This window comes from Engraulis encrasicolus, chromosome 6 (assembly GCF_034702125.1).
Source record: "Engraulis encrasicolus isolate BLACKSEA-1 chromosome 6, IST_EnEncr_1.0, whole genome shotgun sequence".
NCBI lineage: Eukaryota > Metazoa > Chordata > Actinopteri > Clupeiformes > Engraulidae > Engraulis > Engraulis encrasicolus.
Genome location: NC_085862.1, coordinates 12225581 through 12235580, shown reverse-complemented (window position 1 = coordinate 12235580; position 10000 = coordinate 12225581). Strand labels below are relative to the sequence as shown.

Here is a 10000-nt window from a genome sequence, read left to right as displayed (position 1 = left end):
TGATGTCATGGCAATAAAGGAGTTTCCTCTGGGCAAGGCGCCTAACCCCACATTGCTCCAGGGACTGTAACCAATACCCTGTAAACAACTAAGTGGCTTTGGATAAAAGAGTCAGCTAAGGGTAATGTCATTTATGTCCATTCTGTGCAGTGTTATAGTGACAGTACATTATAATGTCCATTAGAGTGTATGCAATCTTCTGGGGACACCATACCATGATCAAGAAAACAAAAACCCATTAAATTTCAGCTGTTCCCTGATGCATGCATGTGTATTGTAGAAAACCCCACAAACCACCTTTATTTCTCAAGTGGCATTAATAACAAATGTTACTCATAATACTAACATATAGGATGCTTCAAAGTAAGTTGAGTAGGGTAAATGGATTTGACCTTGTGTGTGTGTGGATGTGGGTGCACGTGTGCGTGCGTGCCTCCTCACCTCTGCGAGGGCTCTCGTGGTTGAAGAGGATTCCGTTGACGGCGAAGAGATCGTACGCTTCTCTGAAGTTGACCACGATCCAGTAGGCGTAGAGCTTTGCAGCACCTGGGACACACGGCACACACACATATACTAAGGAAGGCCATGAACGCTAATTTTTGTGGTGTGAACACGACGGCCGGTTCGCCATTAGGTGCAGGTCCTCTCTACATATATATAAACATATACAGTATACTACGGAGTATAGGCAAAACGTTTGGACACATTTTCTCATTCAATGCCTTCTCTTTATTTTCCCGGCTATATTTACAGCACATTATAGATTCTGGCTGAGGGACGCAGGATGATCTGGGATAGAACTCTGTGTGTGTGTGTGTGTGTGTACCGTAGGGGGATCTGGGGTAGAAGGGCGTGGTCTCCTTCTGGGGGATCTCCTGCACCTTGCCGTACAGCTCGCTGGTGGAGGCCTGGTAGAAGCGCACGCTGCTCGTCAGGCCGCACGTCTTCACCGCGTCCAGCAGGCGGAGCGTACCCACACCATCCACATCCGCCGTGTACTCCGCCAGGTCAAAGGAGATCTGTGGACGCGCACACACACGTAGACACACACACACAATTTTATTAAAGGGACACTGTGCAGGAAATGGTCAAACTAATGCTGCTTATTGAAACGGGGCTGCCTATTGCCAAATTTGATCTTTACACGAAAGTTTACTAAGTATTAAACAAATATTTTCTAGTATGGTCCAAGTGCAGTCATTTTTGCAGCTAAAAATGGCTATTTCTGGAAATTCAAAATGGCAGACAAGAAGATCCCTCTTTTCATGTATGAAATGTGTTGTTTTTTCCAGTCATAATAAATACTTAGAATTTGACGTTGGTGGTAAGTGTTGATGAAAAAGGTCACATTTGTGAATGGACAGCATGAATTCTGGAAATAAACAACTAAAAATCACACACAGTGTCCCTTTAAAAATCTTGGTATGTTAGAGCTGAATGAACACATTCTAAAGCAAGACGATTGTCTTAGTGTTTAAATGCAACTTATTGCATGTTTTGATGTGCTTCAGAGGCTCTGTGCCATCAGGTTGTAGGTAAGGTGTGTGTGTGTGTGTGTGTGTGTGTGTGTGTGTGTGTGTGTGTGTGTGTGTGTGTGTGTGTTACCTTGACGTGGCTCTGTGCCCCCAGGTTGTAGATCTCTGTGGGTTTCACCTCATTGATGATCTTGACCAGACACGTGCTGTCAGTCAGGTCGCCATAGTGAAGTTTCATATCTGCAGAACACCATCCCACACAAACAAGCAAACAAGTAAATAACAACAACAACAACAACAACAACAGTCACGCAAACACACATCTCAAGCAACTGAGCATCAATACAACACATGGCAATATGAATATGAAGACAAAATGGATGTATGCATTATTTTTTATGAAATATGGAAATGGTAGTAACACTTTACTTGATGCATGTCATTACAGTGTCATAATAGTGCCATAATAGTGTCATGACACTATGACACACATAAGTGAGAAGTCTGCACACTTAAAATCCTTTTTGTTGTATTTTATTATTTCATGGCAGGATTAAGTTTTGGAGAATCTGATGAAGACTGTTGAGGTCGAAACGTAATCCTTCCATGGAATAATAAAATACAACAAAAAGGATTTCAAGTGTGCGGACTTCTCACTTTGAAAACTACAGTTGGCCTTCGTCCTTCACCTTTTCCTGGGATGTGCACAATCCTCTCCTTCAACAGTCATAGATAAGCCATAAACATTATGTCCTTGCCATAAATATTTTATGACTGTTGGCCTTAAGTGACATTCGGTTATGGCATGTCTTTGCCATGACTGAATGTCACTTAAGGCCAACAGTCATAAAATGTTTATGACATGGACATAATGTTTATGACACCCGTGCCATGACACTGTTATGACACTGTAATGACATGCATATGACACTGGCGTCAAGTAAAGTGTTAGCAAAATGGTTTATGTTGATGGCTGATGTTTAGTCAGTAAACTGTAATTAATATGTGATGAGGGTAACACTTTATTTTAGGGATACATCTATTAGCACTAATACATACAATGTTAATGCCTGCATAAGTAACTTGTAAGGCATGTACTAAGCAAATGCTAAGGCCTACTAGGTCCTTACTAAGGTTAAATTGGTAATAAATCCCGTGCATGAACAAGACATTTGCGAATCTATGCCTGACAAATGTTTGATTTTGCTTTGTACAAGCCTTACAAGTTACTTATACAGGAACATTGTATGTATGTATTAGTGCTAATAGATGTATCCCTAAAAGAAAGTGTTACCGTGATGAGTTAGTAGCAGTACTCTTTATATGTGGCGAGGATATGTAAATGGTTCATATATTAATGGTGATGCAATACCGTACATATTACAATAATTAGTCGCAGTACTCCACTCCTGTTAGTAGCAGCAGTTAGTAGCAGTACTCTTTGCAAGTGGTGCGTTTATGGTTCATATGAATGAAAGCACAATATAATATAATACATGTTATAGTGTAAGTAATATGTAATTAGTTAGTAGCAGTACTCTCAGCATGTGTTGCAGTTATGTATGTAAATTATTCATATTAATGCCAGTAAATTATAATACATGTAATAGTGCAATTAATATGTAATTAGTTAGTAGCAGTACTCTTAGCATATGGTGTGGTTATATTAATGTCAGCACAATGTAATACAATACATGTAATAGTGCAATTAATATGTAATGAGTTAGTAGCAGAACTCTCAGCATGTGGTGCAGTTATGTATGCACAGTAAATGGTTGATATATTAATGGTGGTGCGGGATGTGATGAGTTAGTGGCAGTACTCTTAGCATATGGTGCGGTTATATTAATGTCAGCACAATGTAATACAATACATGTAACAGAGTAATGAATATGTGATGAGTTAGTAGCAGTACTCTTTGCATGCGGGGAGAGGCCGTGCTGGGGCTTGGAGGCTGCGAACAACAAACACAAACACAAACACATGCACAGGGAGATGATGATTACACTCAGGGGATCGCAGACATACACACACAGCAAACTGGTGGGCACACAAACACGTGGTCACTCAGAGCAAACTGGTGTGCACACTCGGCTACACAAACACACACACACACGCACACACACACACACACACACACACACACACACACATGGCCATAGATTTGTACACACACAAACACATGGGCGTACACACAGTGCTAAAGGCAGACAGACAGACAGACAGACAGACAGACAGACAGACAGACAGACAGACAGACAGACAGACAGACAGATACACACACACACACACACACACATGCGCACACACACACACACACTCTCACACACACACACACACACACACACACACACACACACACACACACACACACACACACACACACACACACACACACACACACACACACACACACACACAATACCAGTACAAACAAACACAGGCACATGCATGCTTGCGAGCACACAAACACAAGCACATATAAGTAAACACAAACATGGGCACATTCAAGGACGCGCAAACATGATCACATACAACACACCAACACAGGCACATACAAGTACACACAAACACAGCCACTTGCAAGTACACATAAACACAAGCACATACAAGTACACACAAACACAAGCACATACAGGTACACACAAACAGAAGCCCATACAGGTACACACAAACACAAGCACATACAAGTACACACAAACACAAGCATGTGCAAGTACACACGAATGCAGGCACAAAAAAACGGGCACATACATGTACACAGGAGCAACAACACGTTAATATACTAATTTACGATACTCAAGCGAGCTAAAAGTTAATGTTTCTCAAACTAGGTGCTAAGCTGCTAAGCATGGCTGGTTATGAGGTGTTTTGACATGCATGGCTAGTGAATGAATGAATGAATGAATGCATTTATTTAGTCTATTAGATGTAAAAACATTGTAGCCTATAGCAACAATAACCATACAATGAAAGGGATAAATAGACAGGGATGTACACAAAAGAGCCCCAAGACTTATTTCCATTGTGGTCCCTGGTAGCATTGGTAGTCAACAGAGTCACTTACTGCCTTCTGTGTGTGTGCAGCGATTATGGTAAAGGTGCTCAATGCGACCTGTGTTGAAGGAACTAGACCGCCGCAATATACCATGGACCTAAAGACACACAGAGACACACACACACACATCATGTATACATATACACCACCAGTACAAAAATAAAGAGAACACCAAAAACATAGCAATACAACAAATAATAATTTCTATTCCTAATGAAATTTGCACTACAGGAGGTAAATGGAATCTGAATCGACTTGGTTGGCGTTGCATTGCTTTATTTTGGTGTTCCCTTTATGATTTGGAGCAGTGTACTTATTTACAGCATTGATATGCATAAAACCTACAAAGATAATAGATTGTGTGTGGAAATGATGCTGTGAGAAGTTGTGATGAAGAAATAATGAACAGATTAGGGAGCTACTGTAAGGCCCAGCCCAAAGCCATAGGAGAGCATTGTCAATCCACACCAAATCTCCAAAAATTCCAGGATATTCACACACTTCCTAATAGGACAAGTACCTATTATGGCAACTCCTTATAGTTTTGCAGTGAATAAAAATGCCAACTCTTTATATTTTTACCACTGATTTTTTTGTGTGTGTGACCTAAACCCTGATACGATATAAGCAGTTTTCAAGCGAGATGGATTTTCAAGGGCTGGATTGTAACCTGGGTCCCCATGGTCAATATAGCCTGTATATGGTACATGCGTATTAAGGGATAAACATGTACACATAGTCGCCACCGTTTTCTACCTGAAACTGGAAGTCAGACATTTGCTTCAAAACACCACTGGTCTGAAGGTGCTGCGAAAAGGGCTAAGCTAACCTTAGCTCTGCAATACAGATTGCCGTCTGAACGTCTGTAGTCTGTGGTCTCCTGGTTTACACAATTAGGATGGGCGGGGCCAGGCTGCTATCTGTCAGGTGCAGGAATTTGATTCGCCGTGGTGAGGGCAAAAGGCATTGCATGCAGTCCCATCTGGACACATGTCTTGGCAACATGAATGGCGGCGATTGTGAATGTACCATACGGTGTTGCTGTCTAGCTGTAGCATGCTACTGAATGTTTGCTGGTGCACCCAAGAGGAATGTGCATAAACTACGAGTGGTGGCTTATCACCCAGTGAGCAGACGGAACGTCTTCTGATTGGCTGAGCAGGTGTCCTTTATTCCCCGGTAGCAGGACACCTATGATGTCATGCGGCCGTGCGGGCGTCCAAGTTGCTTCTTTTCTAACTTTCTGGCGAAGTGCCGTTACTAGTTCTATCGCATCTGGTTGTCTAGTCAAGACTGCGTCGTTAGTTCTATTGCATCTGGTTGTCTAGTCAAGACCCTGTTACTAATTCTATCGCATCTGGTTGTCAAGTCGAAAACCCAGTTGTCAATTCTATCGCATCTGTACCATAATACATGGGACGCCACCAGGTTGCCGTCCGGCCTGCCTGGGCCATTTCCCAAGCCTACCCCATCTCCCTCTATCACCACTTTCCTGTCAGATCTACACTGTCATGGTATTATAAAGGGGCGTGAAAAGCCATCTAAAAACAGGTGTGTAAATTAAACAATGATGATGCGTAACTACAATAATAGTAATAATAATAATAATAGTAATAATAATAATAGCACATGTATCTAGCTCATAATGTAGGCATACATTCCGGATTAGAAGAGGGTTGTGTTTTGTAACTGTACAGAGGACATCCTCAAATAATCTGGAGGGCAAATATAATCTGGCAGTGGCATGTTCCTTGTACCCCAGAGCCCTCTACAGCAGAGCCATGACAACCAGAGTAGCAGACGTAGTTTCATTGTACCTATTGTAACACCATTGTGACTGACAATAGTCAAGTGTAACCCCATACATTGGCAGCTTGTATGCATGACAGCCAAGGGGCAACCTTCCAGTCCAAGCAATCAAGCCAGTTTTTCTCCCTCCCGTCAAGGAAAGGGCTGGCTACGGAACCATCCTTTCATGTTCTTGCCGTTCAAAAAGTCCCATAGACTCCAATGATACCCAGGAATTATCCACACTTCAAATTAAAAAGCTTGGTTAACCCATTGACGCCTAAGGCACCTGCAAAAAAGGGTGCTGAATGCCTCAGCCCTTTTTAAGAAAAGCTGCCCTCAGCCTATAAAAACCAAAATATCTTGGATTCTGAAGCACATAAAAATATGCACTAAGTTGCATTTAAATGCTTAGACCCTCATCTTTCATTAGAATGTGTTCATTCATCTCAAACAAACAGAGATTTTTAATAAAGTTGTCTCAAAACTCATGAGCCTGAATGTTGCGTAATGCAGCTCCAGGCACCAGGGCCAATGTTGCTCAACACAACGCAACATCAGGCATCAATGGGTTAAAAAATCGATTTTTGTCCGTCAATTCTGTTGGTATCCAAGACAATCATATATTGTGACTAATGTTTTTAACACATTCCATTGTAGACAAAACTAAGCGCAAGCGTCAGAGCCGTGGTTGGCCCATGTGTGTCTGTATCTGTGCGCGCGTGCGCACGTGTGTAAAGATGATGTCTTCAATCTAAGGCTCTTTTGCTCCAGCGTTGGTATAGGAGTACACACTGCAGTAGGGCTGCACAATTAATCGAAAATAATCGAAAATCGTGATAAATTAGTGAAATCGAAGTCGAAATTTTGATCGTGATCTAATCGTGGCAATGGTGACCTACCTTTGAGAGCGTCCTTGAAGACAGAACAAAACGACAGGCTGGTGTTTCTGGCCAGAAATCTGTCCACCTAAGTTTCATGCTATTGCCTTTACATAATTATTACAATTAATTTTATTTTGCTCATCCCGTATATAATTCATTCTTGGTTATATTTCATCTTGTTATAATTTTCAAGAAAATCTGCAAAAAATAATGAATCGTGATTAATAATTGTGATTACGATTTTGACCAAAATAATCGTGATTAGGATTTTTTTCCATAATCGTGCAGCCCTACACTGCAGTGCATTTTACCATGTGATACTACAGTAGTGGGTCTCAGCTGTTATCACCATATAAGAAATATCCTGAGCAAAGCTGTAATCCATTCAACTGCAGTCTGGGATTCTTAGCCCTGGAAGTGTAATAAGATGATGCCTGGGTGAATAAGACTCACACAGCCATACACAGCTCATACTTTACCCCCATAGACCGCAGGCCTATACAATATGCAGTCAATACAATATACCGTATTTGCAGTCTCTGATTTTTTTTCCCCAGACAAATCTGAGGGGGTTGAGTTGATGATCATTTGATGATTCCAGCCCGGGGGACTGTAGAAAGTACTAAGTAGTAAGGAGAGAGTGTACCAGGGCTTGACACTGGCACTTGCAAACCGGCCAAATGCTGGTAAAACTTGGCTGTGGCTAATAACACTTTCAATGTCACTAGCCAATTTGGATGGCAGCTTATTGCTTACTCCTTGGTATGACATATGTATCATAAGTAGCCTATACTCAGGTGTTTTCCCATTGTGTATCAATTGTTTGTATGTATGTAGTTCAAGAGAAACCTCAGTAACTCAGCATCTATTTGCTTGATTTATTTCCATGTAGAAAGCTATACACACATCTTGCTTTAGCACCTCATCTTCTTAGGTTAGATGTACACTATCGTGATGACTATATAAAATCTGTGGCTGGTGGAATAGCGGAATGGCTAGTGTCTCGGGAAAACCACTAGCCACAATGGCCTATGGGTGGAAAAGTTAATGTCAAGCCCTGGTAGTAAGTACTGAGTACTAACTACTATGTACTATGCTTTTATCCTTTTTATAACTTTTATCTGCTTATCTATTTATTTACTGCTTGCACATCCTCCCATGCTATGTCCATGCTATGGGGTAAACTGGGACTGACCACTGTTGATGGATGACATCTGTCCTTGTCCAAGGCCTTGTTTATGTTACAGGAGAATGTGTTGTTTGGGGTAAATGTGCTTTGGGAATCTGACTGTATTGTGTTTGTTTTCATGTCTTACGCTCCTTTCACTGGAGGAAATTTCCCCATGGAGGACAATAAAGATACTACTACTACTATTACTACTACTACTACTACTACTAGTGCGTTTGTAAACGAGGGTGTGATGGGTTGTGATGGTACCTACCTCATAGCCCTTTTCAAGAAGAAACTCTGCCAAGTAGGAACCGTCCTGTGAAGAAGAGGAGATGGATGATCGAATGCATTTCTACCCACCCTCTCTCCCTACCCTTTGATGACACATTCCTATCCCAAACTACTTGAACACATAGCCTACTTGAAATTACAGTAGGTTCTGGGAGACTTGGTTTTCAAGACCCATAGCCTACCTCAAAGAGAAGGTTGAGGCATTGCATCTAGTGTTGCACCGATACCGATACGAGTATCGGCCGGGGCCCAGATACTGCATTAAACTGGTGGTATCGGTATCGGCGAGTACCAACAAATAGGGCACCGATACCATACAGATGCTCGTATGACACTTCAACGCAGCCTTTAACATAGTCATTTTATATCAGAGGTATTTAAAAAGTATAAAAAGTTCTACAGGATTCACTTTGTACAGTATTAGTCTTTTTTCTGTTTCATAAAGGTAGGCAGCAGACTGACAAAGCTAAGATAGCGATGATGTTACATCCAAGTTGTAGCCTATGCAGGCAAAAAAATTATGTCTGTGCAACACTAATTGCAACACAGTAATGGTAGGCCTACTACTTACTCTATTGTAGCATGTACAGTAGGCAGCAGCCCCCCTGAAGTCTCAGGTCTTGACTATAGGTCACTAAGTCATGATTAGTCTCAGGCCTAGACTAATAGGTCACTAAAGTCATGATTAGTCTCAGGCCTAGACTAATAGGTCACTAAAGTCATGATTAGTCTCAGGCCTAGAGTATAGGTCACCAATTCATAACTAGTCTCAGGCCTAGACTATGGGCCTATAAGGTTACTAATTGGTGACAAGGATACTTTCACAGAGCGGACAACACATCAGCACTATTTCGTGTAAAAGCTAGAAGCAGGTCCGTAACACTCCTCACTTCATCATAAAGCTGTGATGTTAAAACAACAGACTACCCACTGGCTTTTCCGGTTATTACAGCCTGTAGTAGTATACCAGTTAACAAGATCTTCACATTTCAATGGGGCACAAAATACGTGTCATCATCTAATAATAGGCGCGCACAAGACTATACAGGACAAGTCTATACCTTCAGCTCCAAATTCAGGTAATCTCTTGCCTACTCTGTTGATAGAGAATCCTAAAGCAGCGACATTTATTCTTAGTTATTCATCTCTCGACCCACCACCTGCCCTGCTCTGGCACAACAACTGTGGAACAGCAGCCAGTGGTACCAAAGATGCGCTACCCAAAGATGGATAGATCATAGCGGCGCAGTGTCGTTATGGTATCGGTAAAATAAACGTAAGAGAGGAAGAACAAACACACAGCCAACAGCCCCCTTCCTCCTCCCGGGGAGTC

At 41.7% G+C, this 10000-nt stretch overlaps 1 protein-coding gene across 1 annotated transcript in view; it reads right to left on the bottom strand.

Annotated features, from left to right (window-relative positions):
- The window catches only part of gmds (GDP-mannose 4,6-dehydratase), a 15985-nt gene extending 7109 nt beyond the window's left edge, over positions 1–8876 (bottom strand). Inside the window, exons 1-7 of the mRNA XM_063200385.1 lie at positions 8850–8876; positions 8648–8692; positions 4543–4630; positions 3391–3429; positions 1606–1715; positions 827–1019; positions 442–546 (exon numbers count right to left, since the gene is read on the bottom strand). Coding sequence (XP_063056455.1) covers positions 442–546; positions 827–1019; positions 1606–1715; positions 3391–3429; positions 4543–4630; positions 8648–8692; positions 8850–8876 — 607 coding nt within the window. The remainder of the gene's footprint in view (positions 1–441; positions 547–826; positions 1020–1605; positions 1716–3390; positions 3430–4542; positions 4631–8647; positions 8693–8849) is intronic.
- Between the last annotated feature and the right edge of the window lie 1124 nt (positions 8877–10000).